Source organism: Euprymna scolopes, chromosome 13, assembly GCF_053919585.1.
Source record: "Euprymna scolopes isolate OS-2025 chromosome 13, ASM5391958v1, whole genome shotgun sequence".
NCBI classification, from domain to species: Eukaryota; Metazoa; Mollusca; class Cephalopoda; order Sepiida; family Sepiolidae; genus Euprymna; species Euprymna scolopes.
Window position 1 is genome coordinate 46,184,928 of NC_136494.1, and position 18,492 is coordinate 46,203,419.

An 18,492-nucleotide genomic window follows, 5' to 3' on the forward strand; every position below is an offset into this window, starting at 1 on the left:
AACGCTTTTTAGTACAAAGATAAATAAAGATAGAAACTGTGTTCAAACACTAATAGCGAAAATATTAATTTCTTTTGCTCTAAAATTTAAAAAGAATTGGATAAAAACTTTTTATGCACAAATCGATAAAAGTAGTGACAATCGCATATAAACATGAGAATTTTTGTGTGCTGAGATATTCACAAAAAATCTTCGTCAACTAAAAAAAATTGTTCGTCAACTAATGAAAATAAAGTATTCATTTTATTTTTGTTATTTAGAAAAGATGTTTTAATTATGGACAGGAAAAGAATATTTTTAAAAAATAAATTATTTGAAAAAGAATAACTGACAATGACCATGCTTTTAAATGAGTTAAAACACACAAACCACTTATTCAGTTCAGTAGAAGCGTAAATTTTATTAGGTTTGTTTTACAATCCACAGAGGTGTGAAAAAAGTGGTCAAAAAACAAATATATAACAAATAAATGTTACTCCTCTACCTACCTCGATAAATTTTTGGAGTTGTAAATGTTTATTCTGTTCAATAAATAAGTAGTGTCCAGCTTACATGACAACAAGAAAAAATGGGCACGATGTCTCTTGAAGTCTCGACAATGACTTAAAAAATGATACAAAATAGTGATAGAAACTCACCCAATAACTGTCATAGTAAGTTGAAGCCGTTAAAATGAAATTTAACTATCCTAATTAGTTTAAAGTATCTGAAAAAATTATGATTGTAATCTGTACAAAATTTCCTTTCATTTGATATACTACAAGCCATATTTTGTTAATAATTTCTTTGAATCGTGTTGTGGTGGCCATCTTGGATTTCCTGGTTGCCATCTTGGATTTTTCACAGTGTAATGATAACAAATGATAAAGTTCATCGGAATAATATTTTGCATAATAATAACGCCTTACCTCCCATTTTTAAAACTTTTGTTTATGATGCTTCTATTTAAAGCCGTTAAAATGAAACTTAATTATGATAATTAGTTTAATGTACTTCAAAGCGTATTTCTGATCTGTAAAAAAATTTCCAAGCCATATTTTGTTAATAATTTCTTATGTCATGGTCGCCATCTTGGATTTTTCATGATGGCAAATGATAATGTCCATCAGAATAATAGTTCCTATGATGATAAAGCCTAACTTACCATTTTTCTTAGCTGTTTTTATGATGTTTCTACTTAAAACTGTTAAAATGAAACTGGAATATGATAATTAGTATGCTAACTAGTCCATAAGTTACAAAGTGAAATAGTCGTAAATAACGTTAACTGAACCGTCATGGTATTATGATATGTTCAAAATTTCATCATAATATCTTAAAAAGATCTGAAGATACAGCTTTTGAAAGATAAGTTAATCTTTAAATTGTACAAATTTCATACCACAGTCACAAGCTTATATGATTAGGACTGACTTAAGCAAAATGTCCAGTGAACCACACGTTTTTTGATACTTTGAATGGTCATAACTCTAGTTCTACTGGGCCGATTTAAAAAAAAAAACTAAAGATATTATTTCTTTGTTTTTTTATGCTCTTTTCAGTAATGCTTGATTTGAGTTTATGCAATCTACAAAAAAAAAAAAAAAAAAAAAGTATGATATTGCTATTACTAGTGGCTCCTACACTTTTTCTAGTAAGTACTAGGGGCTGCTACACTATTTATAGTAGGGACTAGTAGAGGCTACTACACAATTTGTAGTAAGATCTACAACATTCATAGTAAGCAGTACTAGTGTTTGACACATTTTTTTCCATATAGACTACTAGTGACTGTTACAGCATTTTTATAGAGTATTAGTGGCTGCTACACTATTTGTGATACAGACTACTGGTGACTGCTACACTTTTTGTAGAAAGGACTCCTGCTAGCTGCTATACTATTTGCGATTGGAACTACTAGTAGCTGCTTCATAATTTACAATAGTGACTACTAGGAGCTGCTACACCATTTGTAGTAAGGGCTACTAGGGTCTGCTACACTATTTGTATTAGGGATTGCTAGTGGCTTTTGCACCATTTGTAAATTCCAGTTTGTAATTTCGTTTACTCATGCATGGAAAATTCAGAACTTGACTCATCTTTCTGGTATGACTTTCAAAACGTATGAACATTTCATTTGCTGCTTACTAGGGGCTGCTATACCACTTGTAGTAGGTATTACTAGTAGCTATTACACCATTTGTAGTCAAGAATATTAGTGGCAGCTTCACCATTTGTAGTAGGAACTACTATAATCTGCTATACCATTTGTAGTAGGGATTACTATTGGCTGCTACACTATTTGTTATAAGCACTACTAGTAGCTGGCATGCCATTTGTAGTAAGGAGTAGTATTTCTGCTACAAAATAACTTTTCTTTCCTGATATTTGATTTCAAGTTACAATAATTATTTTTGTTTATTCATATGGTTTTTGTTATTTTGACAAACTTATTTATTAATCTGCTTTGTAGACATTTATGCTGACAACACTACCATCTATGGACACACATCAAAGGCCATAAATGACCAAGTTCTCTCTGATTCTCTCTCGTCTGATCTTGAGCATGTGGTACAATGGAGAAAGAGATATCTGGCTACTTTTAATCCATCTGAAACCAAGCTTCTATCTTTATATTTTCAAAGTTCTGATCCCCATCTGGCATTAATTAAAATGAATGGCTCTCGTCTTGGGGAGGCTCTATGTTTTGAAAAGCTTCTGGGCTTGATCTTTACTCCTGACATGAAATGGAACAGGTACATCAAATCTGTTGCCAAGGTCGCTCAAAAAATGGTGGGATCCTTCTACTGCTCCATTAAATATCTCACTGCTAATGCAATTCTCTATCTATATAAAAGTCAGGTACGTCCAAGGATGGGGTACTGTTGCCACATCTGGGCAGGAGAAAGAAAGACCTTATCCTTCCTTAAGAGTTCAAAATAGACTTTGTAGCCTAGTCGGGGATGCCCTTTTCTCTTCCTTTCTCTTCCTTGCAACCTCTTTCTCAAAGAAGAGACATTGCAAGCCTGTCTTTGCTTTATCATTATTTTCATGCCAAGTGCTTATCTGAGCTTTGATCTATGGTCCCCCCCTCACCAAACTTTCATGAAAAACACTCATCTAACTGAAACCACTGTCAATAATTTCCCCTACTCTTTATCTCTGCCTAAACTAAAATATAGATTCCATAGACAAAACTTTCACACCTGTGGAACTCTCTTCCGTTTGCCTGTTTTCTAGCTAATTACAATTTGACAGTCTTCAAGTTCAATGTAAACAAATTCTTGATGAACCGTCCTTTTCAGTAATCTAGTTTACCAAATTTCCACTACTACCGATTACTACGATATTATCCCATTGACTACTATACACTCATTAACCCTTATCCTCGAGTGGCCTCCAGGCCTTGATAAGTGGTGACTCCTATGTAAAAAAAAAATCTGCTTTTTACAATAACTTTAATAATTTGTTTAATGAAATGATCAACAAATTAACTTTAAATGAAAACATATCAGCTTTTTTCTGCTAAAGTGATTTATCTGATACATGATTTGCATATGGAAGAATGTTTTGATAAACAATCTTTTTTCTAGGAAATTGTTCCTTGGCCTTCAGGCCATGATCACAGTGTAGTATCTGTGCTGATGCTGCACTTCACTTTTTCTGCCCTCGGTCAGTGGAAGAAAAATCGTTCATGACTAAGACAATTTTTGTTTTTGTTCCTATCCAAAGTACCCCTTTCTGGGGAGCTGGATTTTCCCCATATTAAAAACCGACCTTGTGTCTAACTCTGCCATCATGTGGAGGCAAGTAAATAGGAACATATAAGACTGTAAAACCTAATAATTATTAATAATTATAATGTAATTATTTTTACTTAATTTTCCTCTTCCACCTTTCAAATAACAGAAGTTTGTATTTTGTGCACATTCGATAGTGTTCAAACAGATGAATTTGTAAACTGAACTGAATTTTTACAAAAAGCAAACTATAACCTGATTTGCTACCAAATCAGAATATCCAATTCTTTTTGATTTTAATAAAATTAAAATTAACATTTGTGTGATTGCATGAATAAGCTTTTTGTTTTCAAACAAATCAGAAATATAATATTGTGGAAAATGTATTTGTGCTATTTAATTCAAATTTTTACATGTTTTTCTGATTTAAAAAAAAATGAAAAAAATCAGCTATCAAAATTAAATTCTTAAAACATTCACTTTTGCGCTGAAGTAAAAATGTCAAGTCAGCATTTTTTTATGTTGTAATTTAGAAGCCACTCTATCACTATAAATTATCATTGCTTGAAAGTTATTTTAACCCAGCCAAAAAAAAAAAATGATTTGACATCCATTATATTGTTTTTGTTATATTATTAAAGTGTTCATGTAATTTACTTACAGTTGGTAATTTGAAAGTTTCATGAATAACTGACTTTCTTTTTTATTTCTCTTTCTGAATTTTGTTTTTACAGCCCATCTTGAACAATTTTAATTTTAGCTACCAAGTATTTGATCAGAAAGTTCATTTAATTATATATGATGTTGTGGAGTAAGTACTTCTATTTTTATACAAAACATCATTATATTATTATTTATATTAATTCTTATTTTTATTTTATTTTAATAAACATTGTTTTATACAATAAAGTAAAAAAAAACAAAAAACTTTATACTTTAATTTCATTTAAATTGTAACAAACTTCAAGTGGACACTATCCCTTCATCTTATGAAAATTTCAGATGTTGTGGTCAAACATTGGATAATCTGAACAAGATATAAAGGTCAGGAAACAACCGTTTATACTTAATGATGTGTCTGTTTTGCTTGCTGATTGTCACAGAATTGCTATATTTCTTAAGTCTGCTTTTTACAATAACTCAAATAATTTGTTTAATGAAATTATCAACAAATTAAGTTTAGATGAAAACAGCTATATCAGTTTCTTTTATCTACTTAAGCGATTTATCTTACAGCGAAGATCCATAATCTGACATATGATTTGCATACGGAAGATTATTTTTGATAAACCACCAATTTTGATAATTTTGTTCAACTATGAAACTTTTCCTGTTAGTTTTGATAGACTATATCATGCAAACAATTGTTTCTCTTATACTCTACCAGTAGTGTTGAAAATATGACTAATTTTCTTTGTTATACTAGATATCAAAAAAAAATAAAAATGAAGCATGTGCTAGAAACCACTAATTGCTACGATATAAAGAGTTTGTAATTTCGTTTGCCCATGCATGAAAAATTCAGAACTTGATTCGTCTTTCTGGTATAACTTTCAAAGCTTATGGACATTTCATTTGCTGCTCCTTTTTATGGGCATGCTTTTTAAACCTAACAGCTTTTGCCTGTTAGGTGATTTCAAATAAATTTCTTGACATCTTTCTCTGAGTGGCACATTGCTGCCAGAGACATTTTAATGTAAGTGCAAAATTAAATATTCAGAGCATTCACATGTATGCTCTATTTTCAACCCTGACTTTTTGTATTCAGTTTTTTATTGTAAAAAATATTCTACTGCTTGTATAGTACTCATGTCTTACTCTTTTTTTACATGACATCTTAATCTTTTATTTTCATCAAGGATAAATGTAGATGTTATTGAATCCAATTGTTTCTTATCTGTTTCTTTTTTGACACTTGTGTATGCTATCCAGAACAACTATGTGCACAGATTCTGTGCACATAGTTGTTCTGGATAGCATACATATATATATTCATGAGGTTGTGGTCTTGGGAATATCTAATCTCCCCTGCTGCTGCATACAGTAATGGTCAAATGTCTAAATGTTTTTAATTTTCATAAATTTTATTAACACATTGCCCCATCAAATAGGAGTCAGGGTTTGTTGAATTGTTCTGTCACTTTTTTAACAGTCTAATATAATAATGTAGTCACAATGGAAATATATCTGATTTTACACAGATCAAAAGCAGATGTTTGTCTTTTCTAAAAGTTTTAGTAAAATCTTACATTAATAGTTTCTTTGATGGCAATTGTTTTTCTGACATTTTACAAACATTTTCTGCACATCTCTGGCTTAATTTTTTAAATGTGCATTTCTGGTCCTTTTAGTGAGGTATTAGAATACTCAGACTCCCCACACACACCGCAGGCAGTAAAAGTTCCTCAATGGTGCCATCTGTTGGCCGTTGGTGGTAACCTGTGATGCCTTAGGACTTGATCCTGCTGGTTGAAGGACTTGGTGTTCAGGGTTTAGCATTCCCACTTCCCAACATATTATTTTGGCCTTTACCTAGGTTAGACCAGTGGTTGGATAGGCCCCATCTGATCAATTGGCTAGTCATATCAACCCTTTTATAGATCTACAAAATCTAAATTAGGACGTATACCCCTTTCTGTTCCTGGTTGAGTAATTATATTATAAAAACCCAGAGAAAGACATTTAACCCATCAGCACGAGTATATTGGCTATGCAGTCCTGATGTTACTAAATGAATGGGTTTCTCTATAGGCACATCATCTCATGGGTCTCCTAGGTGGGTGGAGAGCATGACGAATGAAATTCAAAACTTTACATATGGCACCTGGCAATAAATCATAAGCTAATGCATAAAATTACAAAATTATGCAAAAGACCACATCTGGATACTTGTACAGACCTAAACTGTAAAACAGAAGAAGGAACCATGCACTATCCAGCGCGCATACTTCTGAATCAGTTGAGGACAAACACATCACCCTTCATAATAGAAAAATATCTCATAGCCACAATTCCAAAATCAATTAAAACAACACGTTACAATACCTTGATTGTAGAAGTAAAAAACAAGAGGTTTGTTAAACTATTAAGAATCACCACACTACACAATATAAAAATAAAAGCCTACTCTCAAATCTCTCAACACTAATGAGAGAGTAATGAAGTAGCTAACTGCACAATAAAAAACATCAAACAAAACTTAAAAAGAAAAAATAATTTATAACAGATGTAAAAAGAATTGCTATAAAGAAAAACGGTTAAGAACTCACCAATAATATATACATTCTCACATTTAACTCTCCCAAACCTTCAACAAAAATTAAAATAAAAATTAAAAATAATGAAAGTGGATATCTATATCTGTAATCCACTTAGATGTTATAATTGCCATCTGACTACCAGGAAGCCACATACCAACGTTTGAAATGTATAAACTGTCAAGAATATTTGACTGAGTCAAGAACCTGTAAAGAATTGTAGAAATAAAAAAAGTAATAAAAATTAAATATACTCAAAACATCTTCCCAGAATCCCCAAAAATTATCCATCCAGCCCACCCTTACTCAACCATTGCAAACTATTTCCAATTCTAAATGCCAAAATGTAACCTTCTTATAAGAAAACTAGAAAATATAAATCCAAATAAATTCCTAACCTTCATAAAAGACCTATATACATCAACACAACAATCTAAACAATCTCCACCCCCAAGCTAGGGAGCTACTTAGACACCAAGATACTCAAGAACAACAATTAATACCATCACAAGGCTCTTGAGTAGAAAAGCTACCCCAAAATACCAGACTGCCATAAAAGAAAACAATTAACCCAAACATATAATCCTTCATTCTATAAGAAATAATAAATTTCCTAAACCATGCTAATTTTCTCAACAAGATATAACAAATGAAACCAAAGTTATAAAACTTCATACCCTAATAACAATATATATATATATATATATATATATATATGAGCAAATAGTTAATAAAACATGTTAAAAAACACTTTGAAAAAGAGTTAAAAACATATTTAATTTGAAAAGGAAACACTAAATAAGTAGATAGTCCTTAATCCGCAGAGTTTCGAGAAATACTTTCCTTCTCATCAGAGGGTAGGAATTAGCAAAATACGAGATCGGATTTTGCATGCAAAAGTATTTGATGAAACTGCAAATAAGTCAAAGATCTTACTTGATAACAAAAAGTGAAGCATAGGGAATAGGGTGAAGAAAAGGGTGATTTCATGTGAATGGATATTTTATATATATATATATATATATACACACTTTTCTAGGCATTAAATAACCCCCAGAAATTAAAATGGTATTAAAAACAAACTCGTTCAGTTTTCTGTACATTTTCTTGCAAGCTAAATAGGAATGCATGCACATAATCATATACAATTAATTACAATAAATGACTTTTATTTCTGCATGAAATAACTCAAAAGAAAATAACTCAAAAGAAAAGGGCTTAATGTTTCATGAAACTGATAAATCAATCTTTGCTTTGTTGAATATACAAGTATACTTAGCAATTTTAAATGTAATACTAAATTTGATTTTTTCTTTTCTCTCCAGTAAATGCTACAAAAATCATTCCTTATTGAATTCGTTAAATTTTCCATCATCAATTCTGAAAGACCAGGTCCCAACAAATGTAAGCATCACAATATTTTGTTTTTCTTTTCACAATTAATTGTGACTTTATAATCTTAAAAAAATGCTTTACCATATTTCAACCACATAAGACAGTGAGATCAACAGGAATATGTTTAGCAAATCAGATTAGCATCGTTAGTGTTGTTGGGGTAATTAATAACCTTTAAGTTAATCATGAAGTAAAAAAGAAATGACTTCATAGTGGAAGCTATATTGACGATGACAAAAGAAAGGAATTAATTAGCAATGTAACATCTTTAAGTTTTTGACACATAAATATACAGAAAGACATGTCTGTTTATTTGTATGTTTATATGAAAAGAGGGGAAGACATGTCGCATACGTGCCTTTTATAAAATAGTCAGAGGAGATAACTCAGTCACCCAATTCTAAAACATATCATCAGTTAACAGACAAAGGGAGACAATTCTTCAGTATTTAAAAACCCAGCAACATTGATAAATTTCCAATATCACTCCTCAATAAGTCAGTTTTCGAATACAGTTCCTTCAGCTTCATAAGTTGTCTGTTCACAAGTCTCTTTAATTTATTGCCATTCAAATAGTACATGTTCCCAACTTTCAAAACGGTTTTTCCACAATAACACTTAGGTCCCTTTCTGTTGATGTGGTGTTTTGATGTCATGGCTTTCAATTCAGCATCATTATCTTCCTTTTCTTCAATTTTGGATTCTTCAAGTAATAGTCACTCAGTTACTAAGGTCCACTAAGGAACCTTTTGATAAGTTTCAAGTGCTGTCACCAACATGTTGTAAGAATCTGGAAGTGTAGTTAGGAGATGCACAACTCTGTCCTCTGTGTATTACATCACCAATGCCAACATTAAATATCTCAACCATCATTTTCATGTGTTCATTAGCAGAGTCGGCTTCTTTTAATTAAAGGGAATATAATTTTCTCCTAAACGCTAATTTGTTTCTTTTGAAATTGATCAGCTAATTTCTTCCAAACGATCATGGGATCAGTTAGATCTCTAGTTTAATATAACAGTGACATTTCACTGAAAGAACAATCGTGGCCAACGCACAGTCTCTCCTTAGCATATATGTACATCAAAGCTTTGTTGTAGAGCAGATTCCATCAACAATTCCCCAGAGACCATCTTCAATCGAAGGCATTTAACTTGAACTCGCCATATAGAGTACATTTCATCAAGTAGTAGCGCAAGAACATTAAGCTTTGCATCTATAATTAATTTTTATAAACAGCGAAAACTTTTTTATCACAACCGAAAATTCCAGATGGTCAAAAACAATGTTCAAACATTGTTTTTTGTTGTTATCGTCGATATGTGATTTCTGGGCACAGGACCTTTTTCGGTTGGATTAATTAATAACCTTTAAGTTAACTGTGAAGTAAAAAAGAAATGACTTCATTGTGGAAGCTATATTGACGATGACAAAAGAAACAGATCAATTAACTACGTAACATCTTTTGAGCTTTTTTTCACGCAGAAAAAGGCATCTGCTTATTCACTTGTTTACACAAAAGACAAAGGACATGTTGCATACACACTTTTTATTAAAATCCAGTCGAAGAGAAAACAATTCTGAGTCACTTAATCCCCAAAACACGTCATCAGTTAATAGATAAAGGGAGACAACTCTAAGTTGCTTATACAGGGCGACCCAAAAAAACGGGCCCGAACTCTAATTAGGCCCCGCTTCTTAGTGTTTTGTCCGAATGAAATGAAACTTTGGTCATAACTAGTTTATTATATTCAAAACATCACATCAAAACATTAGGGTCTTTGGCCTTTTTTTCTCCGTTCTACAGTATATTTTCTAGATGGCCTCCATTTAGCTCCGTGCATTTCTTGAGTTCCGTGATGGTTCTAGGTTTCCCTGCATAGACTCTGTCTAAGATAGCCCAAAAAAAAAATTCTGGGGGGCTTAGGTCCGGATTATGGGCTGCCCGCTCAAAATCAGTTGAGACTGATCACTCGGCCTCCGAAGTTCTCTTTCAGCCAATCTTGGGACAGGCCTGAGGTGTGAGAACTTGCTCCATCCTGCTGGAACCAGAACTTGATCATGAGCGACGGGTAGATGGTCTGGAGCTCATTCTGGAAGGTTTTGAGGACCTCCACATACCGCTCCTTGGTGACTGTCGCTGCTGTGCCAGATTCTTTGATGAAGATTGGTCCGATGATGCCTCTGGTCGAGATTGCAGCCCACTACATGCACTTAGGAGAGTGCAGGGGCTTGGTGGCTACTTCATTGGGTCTGGAGGACCCCCAGAAAACATTTGTCTTGGAGTTCACCTTTCCATCAAGATGGAAGTGGGCTTCATCTGAGGTCCAAAGGAGGTTAAGGAAACTTGGTGTCTCCTCGATCTTCTTGACTGCTATAGCCCTCCTCTGCTTCTTGTCTGAGGCTGTAAGGGTCTATAGCGTCTGTATTCTGTATGGGTAAGCCCTGATATCGTTCACCAGCATTCTCCTGCAAGTCTCACGGGACATACCGAGGGACTACGCTTACGCACAGAGCGTTTCGGACTCTGCTGGAGAGACTCTCACTCTTTCGACCAGCTCGGCTCTTCGCTTCTTGGGACATCCCGAGTGGCTTGGACGGTTCTCTCTGGCAGCGTTAAGGTTCTCCACGGTCCCATACTTCTCGAAGTGGTCCAGCTAGTTCTGAATTCTGCTTTTGGGTGGAGCCTTTTCACACGCATGAAACTGTCCTGGGTTTTCTTAAATGAGCTTGTCTTGTAGTAAAATTTAACACAGTGTATTCTTTGTCCCAGCTCCCACTGGGGTCTTGGTGTACTCACGGTCGTTGATTCTGCCATGTCCTGTAAAATAAGGGCAATCGGTGAATAAATAATGGAGATATTACATAAAGTGTACACAGGGCCCATTTTTCTCTGATAAATAAGGGTCAAATGGAGACTCTTCAAGCATTAAAAAAACCCAACAACATTGATAAATTCTCAATAAGTGTTATGTTCTCTTTTATGAGAACAACTAAATAATTCTTGTTATTTATATCAGGTTGAGATTGATACAAAAACATACATAGCTCCAAATATTCTACTGGAGGAGGGCAAAATTGATGTAGGAGTGTGTAAAGCCTGGTTTTAGCAATGCTTTAGTTTTAGTTATTTTGTCACTTAACATATTGGAAACCTCTAGCTAAAACCACTGTCAATAATTTTCCCCCCTCTTTATCTGTGCCTAAATCAAAGCGTAGATTCTATGAACACAGCTTCTTTCTTAGAAGTGCACCTTGGATGTCTTTAAGTCCAACATAAACCGCCCCCTTAAGTAAGACACTTTATCAAATCTCCATTACTAACGATTACTACGATATTATCCCATTGATACACGCAATAACTCTTATCCCCAAGTGGCTTTAATAAGTGGTGACTACCATGTAAAAAAAAAAGAAAACTATGTGAAGTCCTTTTTTTTTTTTTTCTATGGATTAATTTTCTTAACTATGGGTTTCTTTAACAGTGTTTGCACAGGCAAATATTAAAAATCAAAATAAATACATTCTTCTGAAATGACACCATGTTATTATTTCCAGTATTGTTGAAAAAAGAGTTACATCCTTTAATCACAAAACTATTAAAATATTTTTTATGTTAATTAAAATATTAGGTGCTTATGTAGTTTGAGACGATAATTCAAGGGGGAATAACTAGACTCGATTAAGCAAAATTAACTAGATGACTAGAGATAATTTGGGATGCTAAAATAATCCAATGAACAATGAAAAGGATTTAAAGTAGAAAAAAACATTGTTTTCACAAGAGCATAGTCCCAGAAGTTGCCGAGGCAGTTTACAAAAAAGAAACAAATTAACAAAGTAAAGATGAAAAAAAATAATTTAAATAATAACAAAAATGAATATCTGACCCATGATCTCCACAAGATCCGTTAGTTTCGGGAATTTCCAAAGCAGTTTATGAAAAACAAACAAACCAATTAACAAACTGAAAATGTAAAATAATGGTAATACACAAAGGCTATACCTGAACAATTATAATCAGTTACTCAATTGAAAAAAGAAACAAGTTGATTGACGAACTAAAAATGAAATAACAAAATAATTAAATTCGTTAATCAACATACACAAAACCAAAAGTACATAAACTGTAACAATGAAACCATGTTAAATCTATAAAAAATAAATGAACTTGCTATAATTAACAAGAAAAAATCATATCACATATTGATTCCTGATTGCAATAATTATAAGAGGGAATATTTTTCCCTTTTCTGCCAAAGAAATTCCATTAGATGAAGATGGAACATTTCACTTTTGGTCTCCAGCAATTTGCGAATGTGTTTTTTGGAATGAGACCAAAAGCTTTTAAAATAAGAAATTTGTTTTTCTTCATTTTAGTTAATCATAAATATTGATTTAAAAAAACATTTACAATTTTAATATTAATGATATGTGTGTGTGTTAAGGGTGTGTGTTCCTTGATAGAAGCATTGATGGAGTTTGAATAAAATAAAATATGTGTTGAATATGTTTGAAGCTAAAACAATGCATTATTACGAAAATAAACAGATATTTATTTTTTTTTTTTTAAATTTATAACTATATTTTGAAGTCAAACTTCATCCTCAGTATTTCTTTTTTTTTTTTTTTTTTTTTTTTTTTTTTGCTATGTTATTGAAGAGTTCCAACAACATGGGGAAAAAAAAACTTCGACCTCAGTATTTCTCTAACTTCAAAATATAGTTATGAATTTCAAACAAAAATAAATATCTGTTTATTTTCGTAATAATGTGTTGTTTTGGCTTCAAACGTATGTGTGTATATATATATATATATATATATATACTTTCTACATTATATCTATTATCTATTATATATATATAATTTCTACATTATATCTATTATTTCTATTATATTAGATGTATATATATATATATATATATATATATATATATATATATACATCTAATATAATAGAAATAATAGATATAATGTAGAAATTTCAACATGAAGATAACAGACTTGACCAACTGTTTACAACCTACATGTCTGACCCCTGTTACAGCAAACTGTTTCAAGTTGTGAGGACTGTTCTGGTACTCTCACATAGCCAAGCCAGAGGGTTCTCAGTAAACTAGGAAATGGAGGTGGAGAACATGAAGGATTAGACTCTAGTGGCACAGAGGATCATCTGTGACCAGGTCAAGATAACAGGGGGGGGGGGTCAAGTGTCAATAATCAACCCTCTTCATTATTTCATGCTCCATGGCAAGACAGAGAAATGAAATATATCTGGAAAGGCAAAGATACAAAAACTCAAGAAAGACCTTGAGTAGATAGAAGAATTGAATAAAAAGAAAATGAGACTGGAAAGTGATATTATGTCATTGACTTCAACCAATACCTTCCTCTGAAAGAGAATCTAAAAATGATACAAAATTACTGATAAAGTGGACAGTAGTGTAGTGGTGAGCTTAAGTTGTAAATAGTTGAGTTTTGTTGCATATTATTATACAGAACTTTCTTTAAAACTATTTCATGAAATAAAGAGATAAATAAAAGTGACTTTTCCTGTTGTCAATTACTAAGTTTTTTTTGGTTTATGGTATAATTTTTTAGATATAAAATTTTAATAAAACTTGAATTTTGTTTGGAAAAAGGCTTGAAAAGTCTTTGAAAATGAACTTTAAAAATCTGTATGAACCCTGCCTAAACTGCCCCCCCCCCCGCCATTTATTTTACATGTTTATTTCACTATTCACCTTTATATATAACCATAACTGTGTGGCCAATTGTACTTGGAGTATATTGTCCTATATCAGATGTAACCTAATAATCTGATCAAAAAGCTTTATTGTTTTCTTTGCAGACATTAGTTGATAAAATTAACAGCATTCCAAAGGATGACTTATTTATTAATGTGACTTTGCTGGATTCTAAACTAAAAACGATGATGGAAGAATTTCAAAAGTTGGATACAAAAAGTATTACAATTGATCAATATGAAGTACAGGTAAGAATATTTTTTTTTTATTATTAGTTAACATTTTCTTCCCTTTTAGAGAAAGCTCAGAAATATTAACAAAAAATAAAAACTTATTTTAGAAAAAGTGTTAATTTTCTATTTATCCATATTTTTACATCTCATTTTTTTAAAAAATCAAGCACTTATGTTACCATATAAACAAAAAATAGACCATGAAATAAGACAGTTTGTCTGTTAAGTTATTAGACTTTTATTTTGGTAGGAATATCTGTTCTGCTATGCAGAACATCTTGTCTGTAAGACAGCATGACACTCCTTAATTGTTTTAATCTCTAATTTTGTTGAGATTTGAACCATTATTACACAAAATGATATAGATTATAAAAATCTTAGCAAAGTTTGATCATTTTAAGGCCTCCGATAAGAGAGAGAAAGCTAACCTCACAAAATTATAAAACTTTTTTTCAAAATCTTAGGTCTTCAGTTGTGCTGTCTTTAATTTCAAATGCTTATTTATCAAACTAGCCAGTATTTTTCTTATTCCTTTTAAGAATTTTGTAGTAAGCCATTCCAAGCATCTCCTTATTCATCCATCCTCGAAATTGTATTCCATCTGCTCATACAGCATACATATCAATACATCTATATTGACTTGCACAAAAACTAAATAATAAGAATACTTATTCATGTATTGTTTTTGGTTAATTAGTTTGTGCAATGAGTGAAAACTTTCTGTTGATGCTTGTATTAGTAATATTAGTATGACCTTGCTTTTATTCTTTTATTTCGTTCTAAGATAACCCAATTGAATTTCTAGCTCCTGTTTTTTGGTAGCTTTTCATAAATGTTGAATACAATTAACATAAAAGATTTCTTTTATTTCATATTAGAAAATCTTGTTTTAAATATGTTGAGTGATGTGCATGATTAGCCTAATAGTTTCCTCTCAGCTATGACTAAAATAACAACTTATGTTCAATGAATCATATGCAATAGATATTGTATCTATATTAAATAAATCAAAAAGACTTCATATATCACAAAACAACTCAAATAAACTTGAATGCCTACTAGACACTATCCTCGAGTGTCTAAGGTCTCTCTGTACAGGGGTTTGTCAGAACAATCTGGCATGAGGATACTTTTTCCATAGAAGTAAACCCTGACCAAATATTCAAAATTTGCTGCCCAAATAAGATCTCCTTACTACAGCTTTTCTGAGGAATGGTGCGCCTTCTCCAAGTGATATTACCTCAAGTAATAGCATGAAGCTGGATACTCCACCAGACTAAATAAATTCTTGTTCTGGAATCCAGTAAGACCAAGAGACCAAAATTCAAGATATACTACAACATATAAAAATGGTTAATTGGGGAGAGGAAAATTATGTTCTCAATTTCTTTACTAATTCAGTGTTTGAGAGATAAAGAACTTAAGTGGAACATTCGTATATTTATGTATCTCATATAGAGTTCAAGTGTTAGCCCCAGGTTGTGGGCCCTTTGATTTCTGAGAACTTCGACTGAAGTAAAATAAAACAAAAGATAGAAGAGAAATTGAATGCCTACTAGACACCATCTCCAAGTGTCTTCTGTTTCTCTGTACCGAGGCTTGTCAGAGACCCTAACATAAGTATACTTCTCATCAGAAGTAAACCCTAATCTATCCCAAAACATGGTCTGCTCAGGTTGTGAAAGGGAGCACAATAAAGCAACTGGCCCTGACGGCATCCCAATTATAGTGTTAAAAAAGCTTTAACCAGAACTTGCCCCCATACTTACAAAACTGTTTAAGCGTTGCCTTAAGGAGAAGTGCTTTCCAACACCCTGGAAAACCTCATAAGTATGCCCTGTATTTAAGAATTCAGGTGATAAGTCATCTCCCTCTCAGTACAGACCAATGAGTCTCCTGTGTGTCATGAGTAAGTTGCTGGAATCCATATTAAATAGAGAAGTAGTCAACCACCTCAGCAGAAATAACCTTCTTAGTGACACACAATATGGTTTCCGTTCTGCAAGATCTACCGCAAATGTGCTAATGGTTATATCTCATAGGATTAGCGAATCTCTTGACAAAGGCTTCCTTTCTAGGGCAATTGCTCTTGACATATCAAAGGCCTTCGATAAGGTATGGCATAAAGGCCTACTTCACAAGATTTCCAGCTACGGTATAACTGGAAATGTTTTCTCAGTCATTAAACCATTTCTCTCTGATAGGCTCATAAGAGTAGTGGTTGATGGACAAAAATCAGAGGCCCGCAGTATTAATGCTGGAGTCCCTCAAGGGTCCATCCTGGGACCAAGTCTCTTCCTGATCTACATCAATGATCTCCCAAAACACATACTTAAATCATTCGTTGACATCTGTGCTGATGACACAACCATCTATGGCAACACATCAAAGGCTGTAAATGACAAAGTTCTCTCTGATTCTCTCTCCTCTGATTTTGAGTGCGTGGTACAGTGGGGGAAGAGGTGGCTGGTTACCTTTTAATGCATCTAAAACCAAGCTTTTATCTTTACATCATCAACGCTCTGATCCCCATCTAGCATCAATTGAAATGGATGGCTCACATCTAGGGGAGGCCCCATGTTTTGACAAGCTTCTGGGTTTGACCTTTACTCCTGATCTGAAATAGAACACGTACATAAAGTCTGTTGCCAAGGTCGCTGGAAAAATGGTGGGATCCTTCTACCGCTCCAGAAGATATCTCACTACTGATGCAATTCTCTATCTATATAAAAGCCAAGTATGTCCAAGGATGGAGTACTGCTGCTACATCTGGGCAGGAGCTGCTAAAAACAGCCTATCCTGCCCTGACAAAGTACAAAATAGACTTCATGGTTTATTGGGGATGCCCTTTTCTCTTTCCTGCAACCTCTCTCCTACAGAAGAGACATTGCGAGCCTATCTTTGTTTTATCGTTACTTCCATGGCAGGTGCTCGTCTGAGCTCCAGTCTTGGTCCCCCCTCGCCAATCTTTCACGATAAACACCCGTCTAGCTGAAATCGCTGTCAATAATTTTCCCCACTCTTTATCTGTGCCTAAATCAAAACAAAGCTTCTTTCTTAGAACTGCATGCCTGTAGGAGGCGGAAAGAGATTATCCTCCCATCGGGGAAGAAGAGACCAGACAAACATAGGAGGCTAGATGGAAGAGGGAAGCAAAATGGACAAAGACCTGAAAGGTATATTCTTCCACCTATGTCCAAGCAAGAGAAACGTTCTACCTCAAAAAATAACCTGGCAAAAGTATAACAGCAAGAAATTGTTCAGTGAAGTTTAGGAAGACCATATGAGATTGGAAATAGCAGCCCTCATAAGAAACAAATGTCCATTAGAAAATTCTATTACAATTCCTGCAATTACCATCACCAATAAATAAACCATATTACAAGCATAGCTAGAACTACATCATCAGTCATTTGATCTAGGCGAACAATCTGAGTCCATGACACCCCACTATACTCACTTCACCATCAGTATCTCCTCTTATCAAGTGGATCCCTGACAGGTCTTTCACCATCATTAGCTGTCTATTCACAACCACTGAATAGCTTTACAACGAACCTTGGTTCTTCCTCATTACTGAACAACCACCATCATCTCGAGAATTGCCGGAGCCAGATGATGAACAATTAGCCCAGGAGATAGAACTTAGTAATACCATTGAGGAAGAACAGTTAATTAATATGGAGGAAAGACCTTAACTGACAAAAATCTAAGCCTCAAGATCTACAAAGGTAGTGATTAAAAATGCAAACATCACTCACGGAACCAAACCAGATTACATCTGCTGCAGGAATCTGCATTGTCAGAAAAACGCTCCCTCCATTCCAAAAACAATGTGAATCCAGAGCAAAAAACATTACATACCATGAAAACAGAAACTTCAAAATTAACTGAACCTATGTAGAAAGAAATTGTTTCAGATCCGACAACTTCTTGCTAACCCTACTTTACAGGGCAGTAAAAAAAAACATCAGCAGGATTAGTTTAAAGCATAATTTAAATATTGAGGAGATTGAGAGTGTAGCAAAAGAACTTGAAGGCAAAGTTCCAACACTTACTAAAAGGATCCGAGCAATGGATAATAAAAAGATGGTAAAAGCTGATTAAAAACTATTTAAAAGAATGCAAGGCTGTTCTATAG

The 18,492-nt window shown here is 33.3% G+C and overlaps 1 protein-coding gene across 6 annotated transcripts in view; it reads left to right on the plus strand.

Annotated features, from left to right (window-relative positions):
- Nucleotides 1–18,492, plus strand: part of LOC145292005 (prominin-1-like) — a gene marked incomplete at its 5' end in the record, with an annotated part of 563,543 nt that overhangs the window by 265,366 nt on the left and 279,685 nt on the right. For all 6 annotated transcript variants that reach the window (XM_080137986.1, XM_080137989.1, XM_080137988.1 and 3 more), the window contains 3 exon segments: nucleotides 4,454–4,530; nucleotides 8,302–8,380; nucleotides 14,223–14,366. In XM_080137986.1, coding sequence (XP_079994112.1) covers nucleotides 4,454–4,530; nucleotides 8,302–8,380; nucleotides 14,223–14,366 — 300 coding nt within the window.